This window comes from Pollicipes pollicipes, unplaced genomic scaffold, assembly GCF_011947565.3.
Source record: "Pollicipes pollicipes isolate AB1234 unplaced genomic scaffold, Ppol_2.1 Scaffold_2555;HRSCAF=2994_pilon_pilon_pilon, whole genome shotgun sequence".
NCBI classification, from domain to species: domain Eukaryota; kingdom Metazoa; phylum Arthropoda; class Thecostraca; order Pollicipedomorpha; family Pollicipedidae; genus Pollicipes; species Pollicipes pollicipes.
This window is the reverse complement of record NW_023596136.1, coordinates 34330479-34341616: the sequence shown is the minus strand read 5'-3', so window position 1 is coordinate 34341616 and position 11138 is coordinate 34330479. Positions and strand designations below refer to the sequence as shown.

General features: G+C 50.7%; 1 protein-coding gene and 1 long non-coding RNA gene across 2 annotated transcripts in view; both read right to left on the bottom strand.

Moving 5' to 3' along the window:
• Positions 1-590: 590 nt before the first annotated feature.
• LOC119100650 (uncharacterized) lies at positions 591-4502 on the bottom strand. The gene is made up of 3 exons (XM_037223730.1): positions 3415-4502; positions 910-1094; positions 591-708 (listed from the first exon to the last, which is right to left on the bottom strand). Exons 1-3 carry the CDS (start codon positions 4207-4209, stop codon positions 591-593), a joined length of 1098 nt encoding a protein of 365 aa, XP_037079625.1. The 5' UTR covers positions 4210-4502.
• Positions 4503-4710: 208 nt separating this feature from the next.
• LOC119108834 (uncharacterized) overlaps positions 4711-11138 on the bottom strand; it is a 63507-nt gene continuing 57079 nt past the window's right edge. The window contains exon 3 of the long non-coding RNA XR_005095359.1: positions 4711-4937. This is a non-coding gene — a long non-coding RNA (uncharacterized LOC119108834). The remainder of the gene's footprint in view (positions 4938-11138) is intronic.

Genomic DNA, 11138 nt, shown 5'->3' with positions numbered 1-11138 from the left:
ACATTCTTCGAAATCATTAAGTCTGAGGAAAAGAGAGCTGTGCATCACGAACAAGCAACAATGGTCATAACGGACAGCGGTCCAAGCATGAACGCTCATGCTGTGCTGGGGCCGATGAACCGATAGACGCAAGACAACAGAATGCGTCATGGACCATTTATAACGGTCGTTTGAATCAATGGTCTTATTCTTTGAACGAAAATGACAGCGATGCCCCAAACAGTGAACAGTGACACTCAACAACCCCGAATCGTCATCGGATGCGACGTAGCTGCCATCGCACCAAAGTGGGTGGAAATCGGAGCACGAACATCGGAACGGAGACGGAACGGATCTCAAGTCAACTTAGTCTGTCAAAGGCTTTGCCTAGAGCAGCAGGAAACCACCCTTTACATCAAGCACTTCGCCGTTCTTTTTCGGCAGGCCCAATAACGCGAGGCACGGCCTTCAGCGGAGCGGTTGAGAGGCCGTTGTGCGGATTTGCTTTGGTGCGGGGCGGCTTCTTCTTGTGCCACTTCGGCCTGAAGTGGCCATCAAAACACACGAGGACTTTGATGTCGAGCTCGAGCCCGTGTCGCATTGCCGGCATCTCAGCGAGGACCGTTGGTGCCCGGAGGACCTGTCAGCCCGCAGCCGGGGCTGACAGGGCCGGCGGGCGAACGCGGCGGGCGCGACGGCGGCGGCTGGCCCGCGCCCGGCAGGGTCGAGCTGCCGCGGGACGGCTGCAGAGGCGAGCCGGGTCCGAGGCCGAGCCGAGCTGCCACCCGCGCCGCCTCGGCCGGCCGGCGGGCGCCCCGCCTCCCCGAGCCGAAGCGGGCACCCGCGCCGCAGCGAGCGCACGGCGGGCGGATCCCGACGCTGAGCGCACGAGGGTGGACGCCAAACGGGCGGCGCCCTGTTCCCCTCGGCCGCCAGAATGCCATCGTCAGGGAGATTGGTCCAGTCGAGACAGAGGCTGCTCGGTGGGTCGGTCGTTTTGCCACGCGCCGGGCCTTCATAAGGTGGCGCATCAGCTCTGGTTGTGACATCTCTACGGGTGCAGATGTTTCTAAAGCTCTGTCCGGCAAGAAACAGTCGTGCAGCGTAACACCCATCTGAAATCAAAGACGGAAGATCCATTAGCACGTCGGTGGCAAAACGCATGACTTTTAAAACACTTATGACTTCACACATCACACATATCGCGACATTTCTGTTGTCACCCACGAAAACCAGAGCGCACGGTAAGTCTAAAAAAAAACAATATATCATCTACATATCACACGTCTAGATAGCACATTACTGAAAAAACAAGGGTCAACCCAGGTCATGAGTATTAATAACGCCAGACTGTAGTTTCGGGACAAGGTAGTAACAACGGTCTGTGAAAAAGGTAGTGAGACGAAAGCGTCACTTTATCGCAATGCATTACTGGCGAATGCCATGCTCAACGTTTCAGTCCGACACGAACGAGCTGAAGCTTCTCTAAGCCACTGGCCTGACATGATCTAAACCTCACCAGAATTACAGCACCCTTGAAGCAGATGCAGGGTTAAGTACTAAAATGCTCAGGAAGACAGCGGAAACCGTTTCGGACATTTTCTTAAGAAAATGTCACAGAGGGGACGGATCCTTGCCCCTTCGTCACCAGGGCGATGGTTAAGTCGGCGAGGAGGGGGATAAAAACACCAAAAACGGCCGTGCCGGTAAAGCGGACGTCACGGTTCGCAACACAATGATTCATTTATCCTCAACGTTGCTCCTATCCCGCCACCACACCGGCGATGATGATGACGGCAAGAGGCCATCGTTGGCAGCCCAGCGGCGACCGTCATGTCGCATTGGGCCGAGCTGAGGCGAGATGCAAGGGTTTCGATCTAAAAAGTGTGGCACAACCCACGAGTGGCTGTACATTAGCAGCAGAAAGGAGCACACATTCCTGGGAACGTTCGAAGGGCCCCTGAACATGTCAGCTAGCTCAGCCGTGGGGAAAGTACCCGGCCCGCGTGGTCAGCGTAAATTCCGCTTGATGAAGCTGGGAATTCCGTTGGAATCTGATATAGCTAGCAATTCGAAAAACTCGTCGCAGCTTTTCGCGTTGACGCCATCAAAGCGTGCAATATCCCAGCACCAAAATTAATCCATCAATGACAGCGCCAGCACCTGCACCAACGGCGTCAGCCGAGCAACTGACAGTTGATGCGTATCTCCCAGCGCGGACAGCTAACGGGACATGGTCCAAAAAAGGAGGGCAAGACCAACGTACCGAAGCACTCCACCGCTCGCGCGTCTTCCGCGTTCGATCTATCGTAAAAACATGGCGGGCCTTCTTATGAGCGTCGAGCTGAAGTAGGAATCGAAAACACATCCGATCAGCCTGCCACGCATCATCACTTGTGGCCGACAGACAGCAGGCCAGGCAGGAGGTGCAGGGCATGTCTGCGAGAAGACCATCGTCCCAGTGTGCGACCCAAAGCGGCTGATCTCAGTTCATCCGGTGATGAGGGCAACAGAGGAGACGGCCAGGCCCTTGGTGGAATACCCAGGGTCTGCAAGATCAGCGACGATGTGGTTGCGTGCAACAGGGTTACGCCACACGCCTGCTGCACACTAGCATCCTAGAGCAGTTTGAGGGTACGTTGACGAGCTCGTGTTCGCTCACATTAAGGTCAAGCACTGCGGTTCCTTGGTTTGCCCAACGGCCCCGTTCCTGACAATGGGGTGGTTCGATCCAGGCTTAGGTTCTTAGCTTCATATGAATGTAAACCAGCTAGGTCAATCCTCCCTCGGGCAAAGGAGTACTTTTCAAAAATAGCTTGGGACCTGAGCAACACAAATAGCTTAACATGCCCCAAATGCACAAAAACGGATTTGTCCCCAAATACGACAAACTTTATTGTCAAAGTTCGGGACTCCCCCTCCCCCACTGAATATTGCGGGATATCTCAATTAGCTGTAACTCTGCGAAACATTCTGAAAGTGAAACGCCCTTGGCGGTGGAATTTAAATTACGACGCTTCGCTCCAGAAAGTAGAGGCTGCTCTGGTGTCTCCGCCCATGACAGCATTGATCGTATCACACCTACCTGCGGTGCCATAATTCAAGTGTCTTACAACAGAACGGGCTCAGTTTTTGGAGTTTTCCATCGCCACAGGAGCGGGGGCGATTACGCCCGCGATAGCCCATATCAGTACAGTTAAATGCAAAGCGAAGGGAAAAATCGCTACAACAGTTGTACAGAGTTATTGGGACTGAAACACGATTTGAGATATTCATAATTTTCCGCTCGTTCTAGGGACAACCCATCAGAGAGCCTCTCTCGCAAGGCCAGGTTCATCCAAAATGACGACGGTGGAATCAAATATGGTGGCGATCGAGCAGACCCAATGCATGCATGCATGCAAGGGGTGTCAGTACGAACGAATGATCTTTCACCTCCTTCCTGTGCTGGATCCACAGCAGGTCGTCGGTCCTGGGGTACTTCCTCGGCCGCCCACGCCTGCGCGGCATCAGGCGTCTCCACCCGAGCCATTCGACCTCCGTCATGTCGTGCGGCATCCTCTTGTGCTGCGCGATCGTCCGCCTTCCGGCTGCCGGCCGAGGAGCGCGCCCCTCTGTGGTCCGAGGCCGGCACGGATGCCGCGGCGGGTACCCCAGCGCGTCCAGTTCGGATTCCACCACCTCCCACAGACGATCCAGCACGGGGGGAGCCAGCGGACCAGTGGCCACAGCGTCCTCTTCCATGTGGTACAGGAGCCGTTCCTCTGAGTGCACGGCCAGCGTAGCTTCGTCCAAGTTGATCGTCTCCAGCGTGTGACTGGATATTTCCGGGGCTGCGTTTGGGCCGCGAACCAGTTTCAGGGCCTCCGCCTGGTCTACCAAACGGTACTGCAGGGGTATGGCATATATTTCCGGTCCCGCATTTTGGCACCAGGCAGGTAAGTCTGCGCCGCTTTTCCTGGTTAGCTGATGTCGTGTTTGGTGACATCTCTTTTTAAACAACGTCCATCGGTTCTTTTTCCGTCTTCTCCGTCTTTTGCCGCTTGGCTGTTTCCGCACGTCTCCATTTTCTTTGCTATAGGTAGAAATGACGGCCTTTGACGAGGAAGCATCAGAATTACAATCGTGTCCATCAACATCTTCCTGTCGGAACCCCTCAAATCCGGCCATATCGGAATCGGAATCATTTTCGATTGAGCCTGCGCCTTTTTTGTCTCGACAGTGCTGCATGTGCCTTTGCAAAATTCGCTGGACTAACTGACCGCCGTGAGGGAGATGGGTGGACGTCTGTATCAGGTGAACGCTGTGATTTCGTGAGCTGTTCCTGAGACAGCGCTTGTGGAGGGGAGCGTGACCAGGCACCAGGAGTCAGTGGGTCCGAGGTCAGCAGGCACCCAGTCCACCTTGGGCAGGTCCTGACACCAGTAGCAGGTCAGCTGGTGGAGAGGCTCCGCGGCGGACGGTGGAGAGGAGGCGGCGGGCACAGGTATGGCCTGAGAACCGAGCGGGGTGTAGGGCCAGCAGTCCAGCTGAGGAATAGGAAAGAGGGTGCCATCATGTAATTATAACAACCTAACAGGTTTAACCAGCGTGCCGTGCTGTAAATACATACGCATTCAGTGTTTATTTGCAATAATCGCTTATCAAAGGTCCATACAATGTACATTATGTACGCATCTGACTACGTCAGTGTTTCCAAAACATTCCTGATACCTCACCTCCGCGCACTGGTTGAGCGTAGTGCTGGGACTCAGAGAAACCGCACAGCCGTTCAGATGGCCATCCCCACATCGGTGATAGCGATGCTGTTCAACAGGCGACAGTGTGGTCTGACTGTCACGGTTCTGTCGACAGTCACCACACGTCCATGCCTCTTGCTCTGATTGCGAAAGAGGCACCTCCGTTTCATCCACGCAGTGCAGGTGGTATCGGGCAGCGCAGGCGATGCATTGTAGCAGCTGAAACCGGCGCCCGATTCAGTGCTAATTGGCGAGAGGCAAGCCACTGCACTCACTAGGTCTCTGGTCAAAATCAAGGCCAACGGTCGTGAAATCACCAGTGGTCTGGGTGTGAAAGGAATTGTAGCGGTGTGCCCTTTAGGCAATGTCACCTCGCAGGGTCAAAGGCAGAAATACATATGCGGCATGGACGATTTCAGACCATAACGCAATGCCTGTCATTTCTTCTTCTCTCACTTGCCTTTCCCTAATGTCATGATCTCTTTTCAGGAGCAGTTGGGTTTGTATAAGCTTCGCTTAAACAGAAAAGGCATGATATGGCAGGTACAATGAAAATGTGGTTGGGTGGCTAGTTGGCATAGAATAATTGCATATTTTGAGTATTGTTTGAGCTTGAGTAGGCCAGATAAGGTTGCATGGATCTCTGGCACGATGTCACTAGCCCTACATACCGACATCTCTTATGTTGGTCCAGGGAAACGTAGCACTTAAGACCTGATCAACACGCGCTCGGGTGGGGGCCATTTTGACACCTCCGAGGTCTTTCCGGTATAATTCCCTAAAGTAGCAACCCAGTGCCAAACTGTTTACAACTATGGACAATCTAACTCCGATATTTTGTGTCAACTCCGATTAGACAATCAAATAGCTGACGGCTAACATTACTACTAATTCAACTGACCTTGGGTAAGATATAAAGATCATATCAAGGTCAGGTCAAAACCAAACAGTTTTTTTTAGCGGGGAACTAGCTTCATGGAGCAACTTTTAACGTTCAATTTGAGCTTCCTTATCACAAGGACATAAACAGACTCCCTTTTTGGACTTATGAAGGTCAGGTGAGGTCACTGATCTCACGTGACAATTGAAGTACAGTGCAACAAACACCAATTTTGAAGTAGATATTTGATCAACAGGACAAGAAAACGCAGACCTCATGATATAAGAACCCGGTATAATCGTAACCTTCGTCCAAGGCAAAACATCCAAACGTCTTCTTGGGGCGCGTTTTGAGCGTGGAGGATACGTTTAGATGGGGTGCGCTTAGACAGGAATCGTTTAGGTAGGATGCGTTTAGAAATAGTTATCAGTTGTGGCTGTGCATATCAATACCCCATAGCAATTTATGAACAAATCTTACACTGAGAAAAACAAAAACACCCTCAAGGTGCTGTGTGGGATGTGAACATCGTTTAAAGAGTATGAAGTATTCTCATTTAACGGTCACTTGACTCTTAAGAGTGTTTTTTTTACCAAAGCGAGTGTAATCCCTTGAACGGAATAAATCCTGCCATGTATTTTCAAACTCAGACAGGGTACCATCATTTTGACTCCCAAGTAGGGTATTTTGATGATCCCCGAGTGGGAGTACTAGCAGTTTTTTAAAGGGGATGTGTTCCTCCAACTCCCTTCCGCTTCCTTTGTTCATTCTTGCAAAGGCATTTCAACCTTGCCTACATGCCATTCGCAGGGAGTGTCATTTGCCAAAAGCGTTTAGGGGCTATGCAGCGTGTTTGGCTTTTTGCTCAATGCGCTGGCGTGTTCGGAGTCACAATATTTCATTTTTACGAGCGTTGATACGCTTTTATCGATGGCGTACCAAAGAGGAGGGGAGGGGGGGGGGCAGTCACGACAGCGGATGTAAGAGAGATATGGAGGTTTACGTCCAGCTCATCCGACGGAGCCAGGTCTGCCAGGTCGCAGGGCAGATGTCGGCGGGCTCCGCTCAAAGGTCACCGCGACCCTGGCGCGTGCGCCTGAGCGCTGACCTGCCAGGTCGCGTCAACGCCGGCCCGAGGGGCGGGCGGCGCGATTGTGACGCGTCACGGACCACCGCTGGGCAACAGGGGCGTGCAAACCGCCGGGGCTCCATCGGCACATCTCTGGGAGGCACGGGTTATTAGGGTGGAGGAAATGGTCGTGATGAAGGCCATGCCCTTCATAGAGATGTTAAGCTCCATCGACGGGCCCACAGGCAACAAATGCTGCTAGCATGCAGGGGTAGAACATAACATTTTTCATTAGGGGGTGGGGGGGGGGGGGGGGGGCGAAGCCAGGAGCATTGTCCATCCGATACCCGAGACACAAATCTTCACGAATTTGTCCATTTTACTATGCGGTCAGAAGAAAGAAGTCCTTTAGCTCCTGTTTTTTCTGGCTAATAACTCAAAGTATTTACGTTGAGTTAAAGACCTTCGATGCATCAGGAGGTACTGATGAAACGACAATGTGGTGCTTCGCAACGACTATTCTGACAATACTCAATATATTGAGCTGTTCCCATCCTCCAGAGCTCATCTCTTGAGAATGAACACGGGGCAGCGGGTGGACGTCTATGTTTCAGTAACCTTTCTTCATAGACATCTCATAGCTTCCGAGAATTCAATATACCGATTTTGCATCCTGTTTAAGTTTAAAGAAGTAACATTTGCTAGAGAAAAACCAACCGCTATTTGGCCACAGCACCTGCCTGTCACAGTGAACACTGCGCATGTCCACAAATGGTGCCGCTTCGAGGCCGCTCCAGGAGGCGGCGGGAACGCAATGATTTGAAGTGGCTATTGGGCTCCTGCCGAAACTACCAGCCACTGGAACTAAAGAAGATAATTTCGTTGAATGACATGATGCTAATGCACCTGGCCTGCCTAGATTTGATGGTCATATTCAACTTGTGATCGAACAATATACACAGAGGTGTATCCTCAGGGTGGGTGGGAGAAGGCATGGACCATGCTGCCCAACGTCTTAGATCACTTAGGCTTTGGTGCCCTTCGTGGCACGAAAACCTCATGGTGAAAGAATACCAAAATCTTCATTTCGGAACCACGTGGCCTTTATTTCCAACAAGCGCCAAATTCCAAGGACACTGCAAAGGGTCCCAAATTTGCATTTCTGGGAGCCACCGAATGCCCGAAGCGCTACAATATATGCACCTTGTTCGTTTGACAAAATCCTGGATTGGCTATTGGGCAAAAGGGCATTGCAACCATTATCTCCACACAACAGACCTTACTTTCAAGAGTTACACAGTGCCAGAGAGTACCCCGAACGGTAGCCAACCTTCATTCCCAAAAGGCACAACAACTTTGTGCGTCCCACCCCGAACCAAATCCTGGAACACTTCCGTAGACAACGTGCACCAAAACCCTTCGTTCTGAGTATGAAGACTTTTATTTTCAAAAGGAGTTTCTGTGCGTTTCACAGCGACGAAGTTTCTGGTTGGCCCGTTCTTCGACGATCGGCGAAGTGGCACCCATTTTATTTTTTCAAGTTGGGGAGTCATAGCCTCAGAAGCGCCTAATTCCAGCGAACACCTCAAAGGGTCCCAAACCTCTACATTTGATGGACAAAGACTTAGAGGAAATCGCGATGACCGTGGCGCTCCATTGACGAAATCATGGACCAGCCCATTCGGCGAAGGAATATCAGAACATTCATTTCGCGGCACCAAAACGTTTTACTAAGGGTACTAAGTGCAAGCAGGCCATTGAAATGGTCTCTAAACCTTCATTTAAAGGACACCAAGGGGCACAACAACTTATTCGCTTTCCATCCCGACCAAATTCTGGATCGACCACTTCCACAAAAGAGGCACCACAAAGCCTTCATTGTGGTGTGTCATAAACATGTAGGCCGGCAACCAACTCCATGGGAGCACAGTGGGCCCCAAAGCATTTATTTTCTAGAGACGACAAATTTCAGGGCCACCTCAATGTCCATAACTCCCAAAGGATGAAACCCGGGATCGGCCTATTCGGTGATGGGTCATCAACACTTTTATTTCCGGGCACCGTAATCATCATTTTTAACGGTCACCAAATCCCAACCGGTCACTTAAAGGACCCCAACCTTTCCATTTTCAAAGGACACCAAAATCAGGGGCAGCACAGCTTCTGTGCCTACTACACTAACGAAATCCAAAGTAGGCCCTTTCAGCGAAGCGATAACCAATAGCTTCATTTCAGGCATCACGACCGGTATTTTGAAGAGACACCACGTCTAGGGAGGCGCCATGAAGTCCTCCTGGCCCTTTAATTTCGAGTGGTGTCAAACTCCAGAGGCCAGCAAAACTTGCCCCATTTTTCATTTTCACGACAAACCGAGGGCACCCGTACCGGTAGGACAGGCACACGTGACCTCCCTTAGGCCCTAAGGTACCGAGGGTCTCGTGGAGTCCTTTGAGCCCTGAGGGAACGACGATCAAGGGTTCAATGGAGGAGTCCGAAGGGCGGACCCGCGATGAAGGCACCTCAGCCAGTAGGCAATACCGAACACGCTAACTCAATATGATGACGTAGTTTAACTGCACATGCTAAAACGATGCGAAAATGTGCAGGCAGTTGTGTACGAAATTCGTACATATCGCACATTGCGTACTATGTATCATATGTATTACAAGATGTGCTTATTTTGCACGCTTCTACTATGTCACGTGTACTGCAACTTCCATATGGTTCAAATGAAAGACGATTTTGCGTGCGGGGGAGCAGTAACCCTAATATCCTCGTTTTAAATATTTAACAATCGCCTTGTTTATGCTTCACTCGTGTCACATTCCTCAATAAGAATCTAGGCAATATCCGTGCTTCTTCAAGATACTCAAAACATGCGGCTCAACATTGAAATATTCCCATGTCAACGACGCAAAACATTTTACGCATTCCAAGGAGCGGGCGGTATATTTCACTTCAAGAAAGAATTTCGCTTCAATAGTCCGCGATTTTGAATAGTTTCGAGCTTTCTGCCACCACCACCATTTCAATATTGGCGTCATGACATGCCGCTTGAGTTACATTACAAGGAAACAGTGTGTACAAGCTACTGCTTTTGGATTTAACCATTGACTGGGGTTTGATTCCCCGTGGTGCCCGCCGTTTCTACCAGGATAACAGGCAAACGTTGCCATATAATCTCAGAAGCTTTCTAAAGCCCTAAATACACACAAGCATCCCCTGTGAGGATGGCGACTTATTGTCGAAAAAGCGCTTTTAGGCATTAAATGACCATGAGGTTTTAGGCCTCTCGTTCGATTATCATATTAACCATCGGGAATGCTGGAGATTGTGCTTTCTTTATATTCGATGCTCTGATATAAACCTCACACCAAAATCAATTTGGTGGCAACGAAGACCCATGCCGCATAGAACACAGGACACAACAGATATGAAGTTATTTCAATAAATTATTTTGTTGGTTTGCTCGCTGGAGAGGTGGCGCAAACCTTTGTCTAAACAGCTCTCTGTTCTGGGTTTACGCGCGCCTCAGCCAATCGCGTACTGGCATGCAGTAACCACATGGAAAACCCCGCTTTCTATTGGCTGACGCTGGTCAGCCGAGTCAGCGCCCGTGTATGTCGGTATCGAAGCTCTGTATCTTTGTTCTGCACGTAAGCAAAATTCTTCTGGTCCAACGAGGAGAACGGGTATATTGCAGGGTATATTGACGGAAACCAAATTCAAGCTTACGTGTCCCAATCCAAATTTTGCAACCCTTAAGAGCTAGGTAGCTTGTGTTCATAACTATTCGCTAAAGCTTGCTGGCAAACTAAGGCAACTCGCAAACTTAAAACAATTGTGAAGAGCTGACGAATATTGACTTGCAACAGTGCGTGAGGGTGTCACAGCGGTTGAAACAACATTCTGAGATATTTGGCAGAAAGAGATTCTCAGACGAGGACACTTCTGGTCGTGTGAGCACGCCAAAAGCAGCATCGCCATACCGCGGGGCCAGAAAATGCCGGGCGTGACCGTCTACTAGCTTCTCTTCTCCAAGAACACCACTGTGTCGGCTTCTACGCGGAAGCGATAGGCTGTGATCGACCACTTCTTTGAATGCGGGCATGAGAATCCTGTCAACATCACCTCTGCACGCCACTGGGCGTCCCTTGGGCAGATTACAGGATTGACCGAGATGAGAAGTGACTTCAGCAGAACGGGGCATCACGGTACACGACACGATCTTCATCGAGCTGGATTAATAAGGATATCCTGGAGAGATGAGAGAGAGAGAGAGAGAGAGAGAGAGAGAGAGAGAGAGAGAGAGAGAGGAGAGAGAGAGAGAGAGAGAGAGAAGAGAGAGAGAGAGAGAAGAGAGAGAGAGAGAGAGATAGAGAGAAGAGAGAGAGAGAGAGAGAGAGAGAGAGAGAGAGAAGAGAGAGAGAGAAGAGGCGAGAGAGTAGAGAGAGAGAGAGAGAGAGCGAGC

Coding starts and splice junctions, on each gene's coding strand:
- LOC119100650 (XM_037223730.1), bottom strand. CDS start 4,209: ATGCAGCACTGTCGAGACAAAAAAGGCGCAGGCTCAATCGAAAATGAT. Junction 1,095..3,414: donor GGATCCAGCACAGGAAGGAG/GTGAAAGATCAT, acceptor CTTTGATTTCAG/ATGGGTGTTACGCTGCACGA. Junction 709..909: donor CTGACGATGGCATTCTGGCG/GCCGAGGGGAAC, acceptor GTCCCGCGGCAG/CTCGACCCTGCCGGGCGCGG.